General features: G+C 38.6%; 4 protein-coding genes and 1 long non-coding RNA gene across 9 annotated transcripts; 4 read left to right on the top strand and 1 right to left on the bottom strand.

Annotated features, from left to right (window-relative positions):
• Positions 1–233: 233 nt before the first annotated feature.
• On the top strand, positions 234–1,804 carry LOC141830966 (uncharacterized). Its single transcript, XM_074718418.1, has 2 exons — positions 234–1,480; positions 1,666–1,804. The coding sequence occupies exon 1, from the start codon at positions 291–293 to the stop codon at positions 1,461–1,463; it is 1,173 nt and encodes a 390-aa protein (XP_074574519.1). The 5' UTR covers positions 234–290; the 3' UTR covers positions 1,464–1,480; positions 1,666–1,804.
• A 3,503-nt stretch (positions 1,805–5,307) lies between these two features.
• Positions 5,308–7,505, bottom strand: LOC141830811 (reticulon-like protein B8). 4 transcript variants are annotated; one of them, XM_074718242.1, is made up of 6 exons: positions 7,360–7,505; positions 6,545–6,730; positions 6,261–6,441; positions 6,051–6,192; positions 5,915–5,984; positions 5,308–5,811 (listed from the first exon to the last, which is right to left on the bottom strand). In XM_074718242.1, exons 2-6 carry the CDS (start codon positions 6,720–6,722, stop codon positions 5,642–5,644), a joined length of 741 nt encoding a protein of 246 aa, XP_074574343.1. In that variant the 5' UTR covers positions 6,723–6,730; positions 7,360–7,505; the 3' UTR covers positions 5,308–5,641. The 4 variants fall into 4 exon arrangements, with proteins under 4 accessions (XP_074574343.1, XP_074574340.1, XP_074574342.1 ...); XM_074718239.1 differs by having other exon boundaries at positions 7,345–7,503; XM_074718241.1 differs by having other exon boundaries at positions 7,354–7,503.
• A 1,293-nt stretch (positions 7,506–8,798) lies between these two features.
• Positions 8,799–12,142, top strand: LOC141830964 (uncharacterized). Of its 2 annotated transcripts, none has more exons than XM_074718416.1 (5): positions 8,799–8,944; positions 9,090–9,854; positions 10,765–10,844; positions 11,014–11,278; positions 11,362–12,142. In XM_074718416.1, exons 2-5 carry the CDS (start codon positions 9,107–9,109, stop codon positions 11,625–11,627), a joined length of 1,359 nt encoding a protein of 452 aa, XP_074574517.1. In that variant the 5' UTR covers positions 8,799–8,944; positions 9,090–9,106; the 3' UTR covers positions 11,628–12,142. The 2 variants fall into 2 exon arrangements, with proteins under 2 accessions (XP_074574517.1, XP_074574516.1); XM_074718415.1 differs by having other exon boundaries at positions 9,067–9,854.
• Positions 12,143–12,528: 386 nt separating this feature from the next.
• On the top strand, positions 12,529–14,659 carry LOC141831211 (uncharacterized). The gene is made up of 2 exons (XR_012602019.1): positions 12,529–12,618; positions 14,384–14,659. It is a non-coding gene; the product is annotated as an uncharacterized LOC141831211 (long non-coding RNA).
• Positions 14,660–14,968: 309 nt separating this feature from the next.
• Positions 14,969–18,099, top strand: LOC141830905 (putative ribose-5-phosphate isomerase 4, chloroplastic). Its single transcript, XM_074718353.1, has 10 exons — positions 14,969–15,149; positions 15,269–15,396; positions 16,188–16,257; positions 16,447–16,551; positions 16,637–16,732; positions 16,819–16,875; positions 17,212–17,329; positions 17,537–17,603; positions 17,771–17,856; positions 17,953–18,099. Exons 1-9 carry the CDS (start codon positions 15,000–15,002, stop codon positions 17,850–17,852), a joined length of 873 nt encoding a protein of 290 aa, XP_074574454.1. The 5' UTR covers positions 14,969–14,999; the 3' UTR covers positions 17,853–17,856; positions 17,953–18,099.
• Positions 18,100–18,140: the final 41 nt, after the last annotated feature.

Here is an 18,140-nt window from a genome sequence, read left to right as displayed (position 1 = left end):
AACTACTTCAATTTTAATTAATATTATTGAATAATTTTAATCAAAATTACAATTTTATTTGAGTAATTTTAGCTATATTATTACGTCCTATTAAATTCCAAGCACAAAATATAAAATTTCAAGTTATGAGGGTAAATTTACAACGGAGTGAACTTTCGGGGGGCAAAGTAAAAAATATGTCTTATTTATATGACCCTTTGTTTATACTGATCGGATCGCACTGTCGAGGCTTCTCGTCTTCCTCCGCCGCCGCATCACCGCCGGAAACCCTCGCCGTCGGATGCCCCGCGATGGCCTCCACCTGCGTCAACGCCTCTGCTCCTCTGACGGACTCCGCTTTCCTGGATTTCGCCCCTTCTCGCTCCGCCTTCGGCTGGCTCAGCCCCCGGATTTCCTTCAGCCACGAAGACGCTGACCCCTCCGTGTCGGACGACAATGGGGAGGTGAGCCTGGAATTAGCGCCCGATTTCGAGTTCCGCCCGGAAGATCCCGTCGCCATGTTGCCTGCTGACGAGCTCTTCTCCGACGGGAAGCTTGTTCCGCTCCAGATCTCGGCGGCGCGGGCTCACGTGGAGGAGATCCGATCTCCTGAGGCGGAGCGGCCTCGTCGGGTGGCGGATGTTCTCGGATCCGAGCTTTGCGCGCAGTCGCCCAAGGCGCCGAGGTGTTCAAGCCGGTGGAGGGAGCTACTTGGTCTCAAGAAGTCGAATAGCCCTAAACCGGGCATTGAGAAGGCGGTGCAGGCGACCCCTACTAGGAGCTTGCATCTTAGCACCAAATCGCTTCTCCATCTCCTTCACCGCCATCAGAAGCCCTCCCTTGCCGATTCCTCCATCTCCACACCGCTTCTCCGCGACTCGGAGGCCGAGCCGGTATCCGTATCCACCCGCCGCTCACTCTCCTCTTCGTCCTCCTCCTCGGGCGCTGACCACGACGAGTTTCCGCGGCTCTCCCTCGACTTCGAAAAGCGAGTGCACGACCGGATCTCCCTCGCCCGGGCCACGACCCCAGTGCGGGCATCCCAGACAAGGGGCGCCAGCTTGGCGAACAACCACGCGACAAGGACAGGCCGAAGTCCGGTAAGGCGTCGGGGGGAGGCGGCGCCTCCGTCGAGGGGAGTTTCTGTCGATAGCCCGCGGATGAACGCGTCTGGGAAGGTAGTCTTCCAGGCGCTAGAGCGGAGCTCGAGCAGCCCAGGAAGCTTTCCTGCTGCCGGCGTCAGTGGTCATCACTTCCGGAGAAAGCCCTATAGGGCGATGGAGCGGTCTTACTCAGCCAATGTCCGAATCGCGCCTGTGCTCAACGTAATCCCGGTTGGCTCGCTCCGAGTCTCGTCGAAGCCCGGTTCCGTATTTGGATTCGGTCAGTTCTTCTCGCCCCACAAGAAAGAGAAGGACGTCTCCGCCGCGAGGTGGAATCCTCACAGCAGCGGCAGCAGAAGCCATACCATCGACAAAGCCTGAACTGAATCAAACTTTAGGTAACAAAAAGCTACTTTTTCAGTATAAAAGTTGATTCTGCTTCGCTTGTTCAAATTTAGCCGTGTATAATTGCAGATCTATTATTGTTTGACGTTTCATTCGATGCTTTAGCGTTCCTAATCTTTCAAATTTTGATCTTGGAATTAGTCTTGATATGCTTTGTTCTCTGGGCGATATCTAACAGAATTCTTTGCAAAGCCTGTTTGTTGCTACTGTTTCCACGTGACAATGTCCAGTTTGATGTGTCGGCATACTACATTCCGTTGTATAGCTTTTTCTACGTCGATTTCAAAGTTGAAGATATCATCTTTTTATGTGGGAGAAAAATTGATGAATTTCATGTATCGGCGTTAAGAATTAATGGGTGGAGTCAATGTTGGATTCGTACTGTAGTGGGTCTTGTTCTCGGTATTTGTTGCACCTGTAAGCAGGCTTTTCAGTGACAGACCTGCTTGCCCTTGTTTCTGGGCGCAGAGATTCCCTTCTCCGCTTATTTTATTTGCTCTTCGTTTGGACTCTCCCTCAGGTGGGCAACAAAATTGTTTTTTTTTTAAGAGATCGATGATGTGAGTTTTTTTGTAAAATTTTTATTACTTATTTTTAGAAATTCAAAATAGAAAATTTCCCGTTTAAAAAGGCCTACCATGACTAAAATAGTGCACAGATGACTTGATTTTGAACTTGGGCTGTCCTGTGGAATCTTTAGAAGTGCTCAATTTTGGAGAATGAGTGCTCCACTTTCTAATTCCTATGATACTTCTTGCTTCATGTTCACATCTTTTATGTCCATCCGTACCAAATATTATAGGCAATCCTTGTACTGTATTCATATGCTACACCAGGGTAACTGTTAGTGTAAGTCTGAGCACCATCTTAAGTTGCATAGTCATTTGGTAGAGACATAGCTTATGATATTTAGATATCATGAACCAGTGCACTTGGAATCAGGGTTGCCTAGTTTCAGAATGCCACTTCTTGTCTATTTTATCTAAAAGGTGGCAAGTCTGTTTTGTCTAGTTTAGATAACATGTTGATATGTTTCTGAAATAATTAATGATTTCGCAAAGAAACATCCATTAAATATAGAGATATCATGGTTCACCATTCTTGTTTAAGTGAGAGGAGCATCCTTGCTTGATCAGCTAGCTAACATCATCACTCATTAGCTTAGATGAAACCAATAAAGTAAGAGCAGTTTACCCAAAGGCGACTATCATAATTAATAGTTACTAAAACAAGTCTTTATAATTTTTTTGTACTAAAAGTTGTTCCAAATCTTTTTTTTGATAATGCCTTTGACTGTGATTTCTCCTTCTAAATAACATAACTTGTGACAAGATTGAGGGCTAAAAATACATTTTTGCCACCTAAAAAGTGAGATTGTTGATCTTGGGATGTTTTAAAGCTGAACGTAATATGATTTGTGATTATTACAGTGGCTAGTCTATTTGTAAATCATTTTGCTCTATGGAAAAGTACAAATTGATTTACAAATGTACTTGTAGTAAAACTATTGAAATTTAAAATGTTGAATTTGAGGTGCCCTAAAATTAAACCTTTTGGTTTGCAAATTATGATTTTTACTATAGAAGTTGGTTTGCAAATGACCTTGTTCTACCTTTTGGAAGGGTTTTATGTGGAAAAATGGACTTGATGTCTTACATATATAACGCCAATTATGAAGGATTCTTTTTGATAAAATGCCCATAAAGTAATATTGCAGGCTTCTTAAGCATAGATCTACTAAAATCTTAACTTTTGGTTATCGTTTATACAATATTGCTATTGTAGAACATGGTAAGATTTTGGCGGATTATAGAATTAAGTTGGGCACATTTATTTAAGCGCCTTTAAATCCTAACAGAAGTTAGGATCTTCAGTTCTTGTACAACTATGATTTATGCACTCTCATTTTCGTAGTGGAGCTCCAAAACTCCAGCAGTGGTCTGCAAGTTTTCTGTAAATGTACAATTACGTATGGACTTCTAAACCATGATGCAACTTTGAACAGTGTAATCTTGTTTTAGTGCAGCTTATCATTTAACTTTGTTTCTATTGAAAGATAATGACAGCCAGATTATTATTAGAGCTAGAAAGGTAGAATAGGAAAGGATCAAGAATGTTCTGTAATGTGGGAATAGAAAAGTTAAAATGTATTCATGATGTATCCCAAATTTTGGAATAGTATGGCATTAAAATGGTAAAGTTTTTCAATTTTTATATGATTTTGATTGCTTCTTGGAATAATCATGATCAATCAATTTTGCTAGAGTAACTCACTTAATCTCAATCTGTTTTTTCTGTCATTTCATTATATATCAAAGGTTATATATGGTTCAATGTTAATTGCTTTTGATTCATTCTTTTATTGTGCATTTGGTTCATAGGATTAGTCATGCTATCCCATATAAACCCTCAAGAATAAATAATTTTATATGTGATTATAAAATGAGTTTAAAATATCAATTTTTATAGAATATTATTTCTCTATTATCTTTCTTAAATCTTTGTTACATGATTACTATATTTTATTTGAGTAGGCTAGATAGGTTGAGGTTGATGGCTCCAATGAGTGTAATAAACAGACTGGGCCAACCAAATAGAGTAGTCATTGTCTATATTATCAAAATCAATAATTTTATCTATCTTAGTCCACACATTAAATTAAGTAGTATTTTTATTTCCTATCTTCAATTCATACCATTAATATCACACATGATATCAAAATAATATCATTCTAATCAAAATTTGAAACTTAAGAACTTGGGCACCACTTAAAATCTTGAACCTTGAATCAAACATTAAATGCTATGTTATTGCAAGCTATTTAGCCATGTTCTATTGCAGGTCCTCACTCTCTGTTAAGTCTCTTTCAATCTTCTGGTGCCAACAATGAGGACTTGAAGGGCAAACAGAGATTGCTGTTTAGTTGAGGATTTTGTTCAAGTACAGATATGGTGAGATAAGAGTCTCCGTGGGCTCCTCTTTGCACTGAATAATCAAAAGTTGGATGAGATTTTAGCCATGGTAAATATTAGATTATTACACTTTCAAATAATTTTGTTGATGAAGCTGTAGATAATACTCTTTGAGAAATCAGGGCAGGGCATCATGAACAGGTTGGGTTGCTGTGGGCTAAGAGTCTCCTTATCGGGTTGACGGTTAGTCGGGTTGGCGAGTGACTGGGTTGATCGGGCGTCAAGCAACGAGAAACCCTAGGGTGGTGAGAGAGGTTTGCTAGAGGGACGTTCGGCTCCGTCGAAGATCTCTTGAAACAACGACCACCTGACATGAGATTTAGAACTCTCCTTATAGGGAACAAGCAAGTTGTGAAGTTGTGAATACCGAAAAGAGTTAGAAGGGAGGCAAAGATAAATTCTAATGAACTTTCAATGTTCAAGTCATGCTTGGGGAAGAAAAAACAGAAGAAAATGAAGTAGCTAGTTAGTAAAATAGTATTGCCCGCCCCCACCCACCTACTTATATGGACACTCTTTTATACCCCATTGTATATCAACTCTCTAACTCTTATATTTTTGTTACATTTGTGTCGAATACTTATACTCTTCAGCATGTCAATAATAAAATAAAATTTGTCATCCTAACGGCCTCACACGGTCGGTTCTATGACCATCTATGAAGAGGTAAATCGAAAAACTACAATTGACCACTACGGAGGAGGATATTACTTCGACTTCGTCAAAATTCGACTCTTATCTACTTCAACAAATCTGCTCCGCAGTAAGTAACTCAATCATGTCCCAGGGACAAGATTGAATTGGTTACTCAAGTTAGAGTATCATGGACTAAAAGGAGTGTTCTGACATAGCAAATCTGAAATAGATGAGAGAAACACAACTGCTAATGATACATCATTCACTTAAATCAGACTAAGAATCGAAAACACACACACACAAATACTAGTTGACAATGAGGAAGCCACACGAATCTGATCTAAATATTTTGTCCACATAGCAATTTGAATGGTTTCATATGGCTTCGTCAACAAAACATCTACTGTCACCAAATCCTCCTCCAAGTTGTCATCTTGATGGATTCTTCTTCACAAAGGAGTTTCCAATCCTGTTCGAACTCATTCGGTCGGAGGTTTTCGATTTTATTCGACAATATTACATCATACCGATCACCGACTCTCCGATCTAATCATCCTTCTTGGATTTGAGATTTCCCTTGGAAAGTTTGCCCAGCACACTCACATCCACTTTGCTGTATCGGTCCTGGACTTGTCCGAGGAGCTTATACAAGAACTCATCAATTTCATCTTCATATTTCTCATACAGAACTGGCAGTGTGTGAGCACAAACAAATCCTGCATATACCAGATTTGTCGAACTTCAGTAACGAGTCTATCGTCGTATGATCCTCACTGAACTCGAGCCAAATGTTAACCGAAATCGAAAAGGAATTCTCACCGACATATATAACAGTTAGGAAATTGCACCAAGTTCCTACAATAGCAGCAGCCCACAAACTTGCTGTAACCTGAAATGGAATTCATTTGGTTCATTCTACAATTCGAAGCGTAATGAAGATCGATAAAGAACATACCACTAGGAACTGCCTCAAGTTTCTTTCGCAAGCGACATCTTGAATGTAGTTCAGGAATTGATTGATTTGGGCACCTAGTGAAGTAGCAACGTTAACAAATACATCTTGAGGAATAGCAACTCTAGGAACTTGAGTTGTGGATCTGCAAGAATTGAAGTTTCAGCTATCGATAAACTTGAACAAGCATGTTTTGATCAGAATATTTAGTACCTATTCAACACGATGGAGATATTAGACCAACCGAACTGAACGAGCATTATGACAAAGAGCGCAAACGCGAACATCGTCAAGAAATGGTAGTTCAGCCATTCGAAGAGAACCCAAATGGCTGTGGCACCGGTCAAGACACTCGATGAGATCTTCTTGTTCCTCCATAGCAGCAAATCAGCAGCTACAAGGTCAAAGAACTCATGTTTAGTTCACTTCTGTCTCGGTAAGGATATACATCCCCGAAAGTTAGTTAGCAAAGGGATTATGGATACAATGTGGCATACATTGTCCACCACCAAAGATCCTATGGATGGTTTCCTGGCGACCGAATAGCCTTTTCACTCGGGCAGAAGTCCTATTTTGCTCAGGTTTGGATGTTTGATGTTGGATTGCGTCGGAAACTGTTTCAACAATGTTGCTGATAAGGTTTTCAGCTGCATTCTCCATCATGTTTTTAGACATTTTGTTTCCTGTTCCAACAATGTTTTCGACAAGGTTCTCAATTGATTCTTTAAGCAACAAGACAGATAAATCAATAGATAAACCTTTCAAAACATGTTTTAACTAGATAAAATCTGAAAATGGGTTGATGCCTTGTGGTGAAAACAGAGTTTAGAGGGATTAGGGTTCCACTGTTCATTTGGTTGATATGCAGTTTTCATCCAAGAATACAGTTTTAGATCCTTTGAGATGTGATTTAAATGATAAAATAAAGGCTCAAATTAGTTTATTCAAGGCACTAAAGCATATCTATTCCACTTTGCTATTTTAATTCTTTGGTCTGATCCAAGAACATGATCAGACAGACAAGCTCTTGTTCTAGGTATCACAAAAAGTATTTAATCAAGAAACCATATCTGAACCTTTACACAAATCTTTCAACTCCCTGAAGCAGTTTCATGCAAAGTTTTACCCTCAAAAACAAAAAAAAAATGAAGAAAATAAAACCACTAACAGTTCCAAGACTTCTAACCAAGAACTCCCAACCAAAGAAAACACAAGCGACCTGAAATATTACCTGAATCCACCACAAGAGCAAAAAGCCCAAGAAAAAAAGGGGAAAAAATGAGCAAAGTAGACTCACCACCACCACCACCACCACCACCAGAAGCAGCAGAAGAAGAAGGTAAATTAGGAGAGATTGAGTGATGAAGGTGAGGTTGAAGGGCAGGTAGGTTGGAAGAAGGGCTGCTCACCAATAAACACAAGAAGATGAAACCAACAAACAGGGGCAGTGGGTGATGTGATTGTGATGCTTTGTTCTTGGTGCCCACTAATTCAATAAATCAGTCTTGAGAAATAAGTGGTTGCTACTGGTCCCTGTTCCTGATACTTTTCATCTTCTTTCCTGCATTTAATGCTGTAAAACTGTCAGGAATTTTTACACCCACCCGGATCCAAGCTCAGAATCTTTATGCTCATGGCAGAGATTTCAAATATTTTTTCTCCCTTTTCTTTGTTCTTTTATTGGTTATGTATAAATTTATTGTTCAAAACAACAATGTTAAATATCAATTTCTTACACCTTTTACTGAAGATCATGTCAGATAAAAGAAATGTGATTCCTTTCAGATTTTTTTTATATAAACAAATTACTCTGCAGAAGATCTAAACTAAACATGGGCATGATTGAGGAATTAAATAAGTTCAATCATTCATGAGAAGACAATATGTTAAATCTAATTAATAATACAGGTCATCTTGATAAGCATGTGTGTCAAGAGTAATATTTTAATATAAAAGAAAGTCAAGTAATTGATCTTGTTATTGTGTTTTCTCAATAATTTTAAATTTAATTTCTATATATTTAAATTTTATGGTTAGGATGGAGTTAAGCTTAGTTTACTATGTTTATTCTCTTGTCTTTCACTTGGGTTGGCATGGTACATTGTTGCCTATAAATATTAATATTTTTATATTTCCTTCAAGATTTTTAATAAATATTTTCCTTTTTCAACGATCATTAAAAAAAAAGGTAAGATCTCAGTAGACTTGTAATTTTTTTTGCCTATATTTGTCTTATTAATTATGAATTAAAGTAATTGACACATTAAATTCCTTTAGATTTTTTTTAAAATTTATTTGATTGATTATTAAAATTGATAATATAAACTTATTTAGTAGGTTGATAAAAATTTTATTGATTAATATAATTCACAAATATTATTCATAAATATTAATAAATTGAATACATATATATTCAAAATTATTTTTTTAATTTAATAAATTTTTTAAATTTATTAATTTAATTAATATGTGAATATAATAAACTCATATAAGTCGAACATTAAATTTATTTGCCAACGTTGGATCATTTACAACTACTGCTCGATTTATCAAAAAACTTAATTATTTGAGTTAAAATTATCTTTGTAATTTAATTTACATAAAATAATGTATTGAATATTAAAAGTATTTTTTAATTATTGATAAAATATATTTTTAAAAACTATTTATAAATATAATCCACTTATTATTATTCCTAAATTAGTCGGCGTAACGTTGGAGGAGGAAACATCGAGGAAGGTGCCGATTACGACGACCTTTCGAACCTTTTTCTCGCCATTTCTCTCTCCGTGAGCTTCCTCGATCTCCACGGCAGATCAATGTCCAAGGCCCCTTGTCGCCTTCGACGAGCGAGTTCCTCCACCGACCCTTTCGGCGTATTTTTCGCCTAAAACGAGGTTGATGTTCTTCATCTTAAAAGTTCAATCTTTTCTTGTTTATTGTTGCGAGATTTCGTTTTGATTGGGATAGTTTCCGCATTCCCTCAATCTGGTTTTCTTGATTGGTTTTCTTCCCAAAGATTGAATCTTTATGGCTCTTTAGTCGTCGGTGTTACTGCGATGGAGCTCGTTGCTGACGACGCGATGACGGAGGGGGAAGATGTGGAGGCGGAACCACCCTCCTTGGAGCCACTCGTGCGCGAGCCTCGGCACTTCCCCCATTTCCCCGGCGCGGTGCGGCAAAAAGCCTATCTTTTCGATGGATTGGGCAGCTACTTCAACAAGGAATGGGATTTGAAGGAAGGGCACGGGCGAGAGTTCTGCTGGTATCAGCTGGAGCTCCCGAAGGGGAACCAGAAGTTGGCTGTCTCTGCTCAGTATCTCATCGATGTTCTATGCCCCCCGTTGAAGCTCCAAGACATCCTAACCCTAATCAGCAATGGCCCCTTCTGCGGACACGTTGACGGTGCCCTCGTCTTCCGGGTGAATTCTCCGGGTCCAGCGGCGAGTAGTTTCACCATGCGGCTGGCTGCCAGGGTCACTGAGAACTCTGTCATAACGGTGAGCCTCGGACGGGTTCCAAGATTGGGCTTTTCGCCCACCGGGCAGTCGCTTCTATCGGAGATCCCGAGCGTCGAAGGCCCGGGTTTGGCAAAGAAAGAGGATGGACGCAGCGGCATTGTCATTCGGGAGCATGTTCTTGAATTTTTGTTGACAATGAACCACTCAGAAGAGGCAGATAATGCAGTTCCTCACAGAGTTTCTAACCTTGTTGTGCACATTATCGACACGCATGTCGACCATGTCCAAGATATCGTGACGAAGCTTGAGATGGAATTGGATTCAGTGGAGCTAGAACTAGACAAGGGTAATTGCTTCTACTTTTTAATTTGTAGAAGATTATCATTCATATACTTGTAGGACAATGTTATCATTGATGTGGAAGGTCTTAGCTTTAATTTTTTGCTAATCGATGAGAATACAAATAGAATAAACTCTAAGCTTGATTTGTGGAGAAACTTTAGAAACTAAGAAGTTTTACCCAAAATTGTATACTGAAAAATGTTGTTCGATGATATGAGAAGAAGTGAGGGAATAATTTAGAGCTGAGTGTGAAATATATGTCTATATCAAGGTAAATCTAGATATACCAAGACTTTGATCATGTCACCATATCGTATATGGTAAAATTCGGAGCTACTAGGGAGGAAATGGCCAGTCTCTTAGATTTATGCATGGAACTCTAACCATATTAGTCAAATCCTGTTTCGATTGGTTGAGTAGAATCCTAGTAATTTTCTCTTTACACAAAATTTAAGAAATTCAAAAAGCTAGGAAAGTAATGCAATTAGCAACATAATAGTGTTATGAGATGGAATTGAGATCTGATCTGAGAGCATATAGAGATGATGAGGGACTTGTTTTTACCTGTCTAGTATCAAAGTCATCCTCCAAAAGTGCTATATCATGTATGAATACAAACACAACAAACTGATTGCATTCACCTGGTTAATTTCTCATGTAATGCCATTGGTGGACTATTTAGTAGCGGCTCTGCAACCTATAAGCGATGAGTTACTTGTTTCTGATTCTTGGGTTCAAGTATTCAATTTAACCAATACTTTTTCATGATGTTTGGATGCTTTGCAGTTGCGGTCATGGACACCACATGGTTTGATTCCATTAGTTACTTGGGTGTTCATGTAGCAATTTTGTATATCTTTGCTATATGCCGGATATATTTCCTAGAGACTTCTGAGTAATCACTTTTAGTGCAGGTGGCTCTGCATTGAAGAAGCAAATGTTGGATGATCGAAGATTTCCCAAAATGCATTTGAACTTACAGCGCCTGCTACAAGTATGTGTGTTATTATCTTGATTGATCCTTAGTTGCTATTTGACATTGTCAACATTTTTCTCTACCTACTTAGCTAACCAATTGGACGATAAATGTTTCATGTTTACATGAAATTAATCTCTTACATTGCTTTGGTTAAGTGTTCTTTCCCGATCGTGTTATAATCCAGGTTGTATCCCATGGTGAACAAGTATTCCCGCGTGTGAAGGAGAAATGTTCAACCAAAAGTTGGTTTGCAAATGAAGATATTGTTGCTCTCGAAGAACTAATAGGTCGTCTTAGGAGGTTAAAAGAGAATTTGGGATTTATAGTAAATCGGGTCACTGCAATTCAAGCTGGTCTCGATAGCTGGCAGTCTGAACAAATAAATCGGAAGCTTTATTATCTTTCCTTCCTTTCTATGATCTTTCTTCCTTTATCTATAGTAACAGGAAGTAAGTCCTCTTTCTCCTCCTACTGAAGATCTTTTAATTGTTGTATGACAATGCTAATGCGACGCCTTTGGTTTGTTTTACAGTATTCGGAATGAACGTTGGTGGCGTGCCATGGACAGCCCAGAAATATCCTGGGCTGGAAGATGGATTTCGCAATGTCTTGATCCTCTGCGGCTTGATTGTGCTTCTGATTCTAATCGTCGTTTCTTTTCCTTTGCTTTACGCGCGGATAACTTCTTGGCGAAGGCGGTACGCCATGAGGAGGAGCTGGTCTATAAATAGAAAGTCCTTCTTGAGCCGGACATTTTCACGCAGCGGGCTGCAAGGCAGAGGTTATATGCCCATATGAAAGTTCATATATCTAAGAGTCTTGAGTATGATACCTCAGCAAAGGAGTTTCTGAATATGATACATGCCGATCACACCTAGTCTTTGAAGTCCTTTTTGTCGGTTTCACCGGATAGAACAACGATATCATTAGGAGGCTATTGGATCGGAGCACGGTAGATCCATGACATTCCCAAACCATTTCAGTTCTAGTTTCACACTTGTAACACATTCTTGGTACAACAAACAAACACCATGTTCTGGAGCTCACAAACAATTATTTCATTCTCTCCATCAGCTTCTCTTCAGGTTTGTTACTGACAAATGAAAGCAGGAAATCTAATTCAGCACTGAATTCATTGAAACTGTAATTTAGTGAATTTGTTATGTATCTAGAGTAGAGAAAAACACTTGTTTGTCATCTTTTTGTGTGTGAAAGGTGAGATCTATCCCATTCATTTGTTGTAATGAGAGTGTTTTGTATTTTTGAATATGATGTTGTAACCATTTTTATAGATGAATTTATCTATTTTATTTACTAGATTGAGCTGACTGGTTCATTCACTTTTAGTCGATTGAATTTACTGGTTTAGCTTACTTCTAGTTGATTGAATTAATTGCTTTATTTCGGTGAAACCAAGACAATATCCTTATCTGTCGTGGTCAATTGTAGTTTTTCGATTTATCTTTTTAAAGATGATCATGGGGTCGACTGTATAGAGCCGCTAGGATGATAGATTCCACCTTATCGTAAAAGAATTAATTGATTTAGTTTTATTCAAGAACATAGTCATAAATCAAGATGAGACCAATTTTTACAAGGCCGGCCCACCTCTGGTAGGGCCGAAGCCCATCAGTAGCCCAAATTTCCTAATTTATCTGATTAGGGTTATCCGTGAGCTATATAAATACCCATCGAATGGTAAGAACCTTCGCATATCAGAAGTAGCCGATCGCCGCGAGAGGGGATACGTTAGGGGTTGGACGACGCTGACGCAGCGATGAGGGCAAAGGTGAGACCTTTTGGCATCACGGCTCAGTTCTCCTTCATCCCGTTGCGATAGATTTCTTTGCATGGATCGATTTTGCTTATGGATTGGGTTTAAGAAAGCCTTTTGTTACCTAGTTTCTTTCATTAGTGGCTAGCGATACCATGTAAAACTTATAGTTGATGAAGATGGTGAAGTATGAACTCATTTTTTTAAAATATATTTATGTTACCTACAAACGTGATTTTTCTAGGATCGATCCTTTTTAACTCTCCATCGCCCCTTCCACTAGGTTTTTTTTGGGTGGATCCTTTTTGCATATGAATTGGGTTCAAAAAGTCCTTTTTTATCGTTTGTTTCATATGAAGATATGATCTTTGGCTAGTGATAGCATCTAAGGCTTAAAGTTGACAAAGTGGTGGAGTATTAACTCAATTTTTATATTTCTGTTCCCTATGAACAAGATGTTTTGTTTTGGGTTAATCATTTTCAAAGCTACATATGAATTGGGTTCAAAAAGTCCTTTTTTATCGTTTGTTTCATATGAAGATATGATCTTTGGCTAGTGATAGCATCTAAGGCTTAAAGTTGACAAAGTGGTGGAGTATTAACTCAATTTTTATATTTCTGTTCCCTATGAACAAGATGTTTTGTTTTGGGTTAATCATTTTCAAAGCTATTTGTGTATCATAGATTTTTCTGTTATTTTTCTTGTACAATCAATTAATTTATGTAAATTGTTGTTAGTTTCCAATAGCGTAATGATTTTGCTACGTGCAGTAATTTTGAAAAAAGATCAACTTGAAAGCGTAAATACTTATTCTGTGTTTACTTTGAGGGAGGGAACAATAGTGTTATATGATAGAGAAAAAGTGAATTGCAACATCCTACATATTGCATTTATCTTGTTCACTTAATCCTCATCTGCATACTAAGAAATCACTTGCACTCTCCTCGATTATGGTGCTTAATTTTACAGTTCAAGTTGCAATGTTTTTTCTTCCCATTGTACTTGGTCATGTTTTTCTAAGATCCATAAGGATCAACACTGAGTTGTTGTCTGAATACTAAGACATCACTTTGATGGTGCTTCATTTTGACAGTTTATTGAAGTAGCAGTACCCTTCTATTTCTGATATGTTATTGTAGTATTCCGTGTTTCTCTAAGTTTCATAAGCATATACATAAATATGCCAACACTCTTTTTCAAACACTGAGAAATCACTTGCACTCTCCTGGAGGATGGCACCAAGAAATCCTTCTATTTCTGAAATGTACATTATGGGTTTTTCATGATTTTCTAAGCTTTGTAGGGGTTGAGTACTTGATTCGTCAACCCCAAATTTGCAATTCCTCAAGTCTGGTCCAATTGAGATGTTTTGTTGTCTCAACCGGTCTGGTTGGTCTCCAATCCCCAATTTAACTGAAGCTTAGGTTGGAAATCTTGTTCCATTCTGAGGTTTCATTGTTTGACCTGAACAAGATGTGTCTGTGGTGCGGTGTTGATCGATCAGTAGGAGGAATCAAAGAGGGAAGAAGAGGATAACCAGTGAAGGAACTTCAAGCGATATCTCGCTGACAACTCTAGTTTGTGGAAACCTTAATGAAGTGTTACTTCTTTGAGATACCCTCATCTTGCCTGGTCATCAAAAGACTAATTTTCTTCTTGTTTTCTCTTCGTATCAGTTTTGCTCATCTTTTAAAAATGCCAGCTTGAGCTTCAATTAACTGACTGTTACTTCGATACTTTTTGGATTACTTACCCTTAAACTTGTCCTCCTTTGTGCAGTGGAAGAAGAAGCGGATGAGGAGGCTGAAGAGGAAACGCAGAAAGATGAGGCAGAGATCCAAGTAGATCCGCAATAACAAGAACAACCAATCTTGCTCTTCCTTGTCATTGGTGTGATTGGGTCCTTTGATCCTTCTCCAACTGATGGAGAAAGCAAGAATAATTATGTCACTCTTTTCTTTTCGTGCTTCATGACAATGTTTTGGTTTCAGACTCTAAAATTATCTTATCTTCTCATTCTGTAACTTCTGCAAATTGTCAAGCAACCTTTCTTCATCTATTTTTGCATGAGTTAAGTATAAGATTTTTTGTTTACCATTATGTTCTTAAAGCTAAGGAAATGATACACATCCTTTAGATGTATTTGTAGTATAAAATTATATTTTAGTAAATCATAATTGCATATAATTTAAGTGGTGAGACAAGTTAATAGATCATACTATTATTTTTTAAGAAATAAAATAGAAAAAAATCAGAAAATAGAAAAAGGCTGATGGGTTTTACCTCATCGGTCGTGTCTTAAGTCGCGTGCCATGCCAAACTGGGAAGCGGCCACTCCGCTCCATTTCCATCCATCCAAAGAGATAAGCCTCCGTCGAACCCTCCGCCACCGCCAATGGTCCACGCCGTCGCCACCGCATCCTTCTCCGGGGCCGCCCCAGCCTCCTCGCTTCCCCGCCGCCGGAATACCGCCGGCTTCTTCTTCAGGCAGAGGCACCCAGTGGCGTGCACTAGTCCCGACCTCCTCGCGGCCGCCAAGCTTACGGTGAGCGACTCTCTCACGAATGTCGTCTCTTTGGGGGGAGATTGCCTGCCGTCTTGTTATTCTCTTTTAGGTTTTCCTTCCGATCGACTGAACCGTGTTGGATCCGGTGGATGGTGAAGGTGGATAAGCATGTGAGGAGCGGGATGGTGGTGGGATTGGGGTCGGGACGCGCCTCCGGATTGGCCATAAAGTATCTGGGCCAGCGACTACGAGAGGGAAGCCTCAAGGACGTCGTCGGAGTCCCAACGTGAGCCTTCCTTCCTCCTTCTCCTTCCTGAAGCATTTGATGGCTCATTTCCTTCTTCTCCCATACTTAATGCTTCATACTTTAAGCATTAGTAATGAGCCAGCAAAGGTTAACTTGCTACTACTCAAACAAAACAAAAAGAGGAGCTTGGTGTCTATGAAGAAGCTAAATGTTATGGTTAAAACTTAAAACCACAATAGCTATCTGTGCTAGTCTTCGAATTTAGTTATCTATTATGGTTAAAAACCAATTGGGGAAGTTAGCTAGAGAAGATGTGTTGGGAAGGGTTTAGCCAGGTTGGGTTTCGCTCGACCGAACTGCTTCGAGCTCGGTCGGAGTGAGCTGAGTTGAGGTCAGAAGAGTCACAAACAGCTTGCTTGAAACTGGTTAGTGTTTGTGGTTACTGTCACTTGTTTCTCTATTCTGCAAAGGAGTCCTTTTTGAGCCAGCTTATCGCTACAAGAGCTATAACAGCTTTCCTTGTTAACCAGATTAACTGGATGTGTGTTTGTTTTCCAATGATCAAGCTTCGAACAAAATCATATGCGTGTTACCTGAGATTAGTGAGCAACTTTACCTACATCACTAACTTACAGGTTTAAGTGTTTTACCGAGCACATTCAAACCGATTGCTTATGCAAAGTTAAAATCCTACACTAAAGGACCCAAGTCATCTAGATGTTATTACTGACTTAACTGGCTATTTTGTTTCTGTGCTATTATTTAACAGTTAAACTTCAGCAATGACATGTTTTATCCACTACACATTTGTTGTTGTCTTCATTTTACAGATCTGTTTCTAGTGCAAGTAAAGCAGCAATGGCAGGAATTCCACTGGACAATTACCAAGAAAATCTTCAAGTGTGCATACATTCTTATTGCCAAATATGTTGAATACTTATCTGTTTGTTTTAGTGAGTATTTTTCATGTTTGAAAGTGTTTTCTAGTACAATATGTAACTTCTATATCATGTTCCTTCTGTAAGGATTAAAATTTCATGCCATCGAATTAGAGCAGTTTAAGTGGATAATCTTCTGGTTTTAATTCAGATTGATTTTGCATTTGACGATGCCGATCTAATTGATAAGAGAACATTAACTGCTGTGATTGGTCGGAGAAAATTGGACGGTGGTGAGTCCATAATCGAAGAGAAGGTAAATCTTCCTTACCATGTGCTATCACTAGAATTGTATTCATGTTACAATATTTGTTCTGTGGATTTGGTGTGCTTTTATGCAGTCAATTATAAAGAGAGCTAGTGGAGTTGCTTACATTGTGACTGAGAATCAATACACTGGTGAACTTGGTGGATCTATTCCAGTCCTGATTACTAGTGTATGTTCTTCTGTTGATTGCGAAAATGCTGTAGATCTAAGCAGTGTGAATGAGATAGCCAACAAGATTTTAGTTGTGGTTGTCAGGGTAATTGGCTGGAAACTGCTGAACAAATAGACGATCTGTTTCTTGGAGATGCCGAGGTATGGTTTTACATGCTATGATCAGATTGGGAATGAATATTTCCACTGAATGAGGGATTATTTCGATATTGATCACCATGAGTCCAGATATGTAGAACTAGCCACTCAAATATATGAACCATGATTGTCAAACAGAACTATTCTATGAACAATGCCAAAAACTTCATCAAAAAGGAGATGTAGAAATAAATAGGAGAATACTTACAATAGAAACAAAGACAAAAAGAATGAACAAAAAATGCATCTTGTTTCCTATATATCAATGTTTTGATTGCTTTTGTGAGTTTACCTACACTATAGCTGTGCAAGATTTCGTATTCTTGGTTTGTTGCAAAGGTGTGGAGAAGATCACTATCTGGAGGTGCAGGTCCTCTAGGGGGCGACTTCCCATTAGTTACTAAAGAAGGGCACCATGTTCTTGATGTCATTTTCACATCTCCTATACTCGATCTAGGTAAATACCTCTTTTCACAAATTCCATCTAACCAAGACTGTTTGTTTCTTGTCTTCAGGGAATAACATAGAGCATAAAACACAAGGTTATAGTTACAATAGATGCTTGTTAATGATTAATGGCATTAGAGATTGGAACTTGGTTGATGTTTGTTTCTTATTATTGCATTCTTAGTGTAACTTTTTTCCTTTTTTCTGTACCATACAGGTCAAGTTGCAGAAAGCCTGGATCAAGTTGATGGTGTTGTGGACCATGGAATCATATGCCGCATTCCGTTAGTATTCTCTGACCATTGTCGAATATTTTCTCCCTTTTGAGTTTGACATAGACTTATAACTGCTATGATACAGAGATTCTCTGATAAATTAAGTATTGTCTTCCTGCAAAAGTTAATTACTCTAATCTTGTCATATATTATCCTTCTTTTGATTACCATTGCAGATGCACTGTGATAATTGCTTCAAAGGAAGGATTAGAAGTTGTTGACAACATGTCGAAAAACCAAACTCCTGACAGCTTATGATGATGTATGTTATCTAGAATCTGGATACCAAAAAAGAATGTATTTTTTTCCTGGCACAGCAAAATTTCAGATAGCTGAAATCACTTCTAACATAATGCAGGTTCATAGGATTGAGATGTGCTAGAGTTCTAGCAAGCTCTGAAGAGTTGTACCATATTAGAGGCATCATTCCCTTTGTTTAAGAGTCCAACTATTTTTTAGTATATAAATGATTTAGTATTCTTGGGGCAACTATGATGGAATACTACAGCAAAAAATTCTTGTAATTCTGTTGAAAACTACAGCAAT

Source organism: Curcuma longa, chromosome 6, assembly GCF_044706935.1.
Source record: "Curcuma longa cultivar G26 ecotype Majalengka, Jawa Barat chromosome 6, ITB_CL_G26_1.1, whole genome shotgun sequence".
NCBI classification, from domain to species: domain Eukaryota; kingdom Viridiplantae; phylum Streptophyta; class Magnoliopsida; order Zingiberales; family Zingiberaceae; genus Curcuma; species Curcuma longa.
Note: the sequence above shows the minus strand (reverse complement) of the source record. Positions and strands in the feature narration are given on the sequence as shown.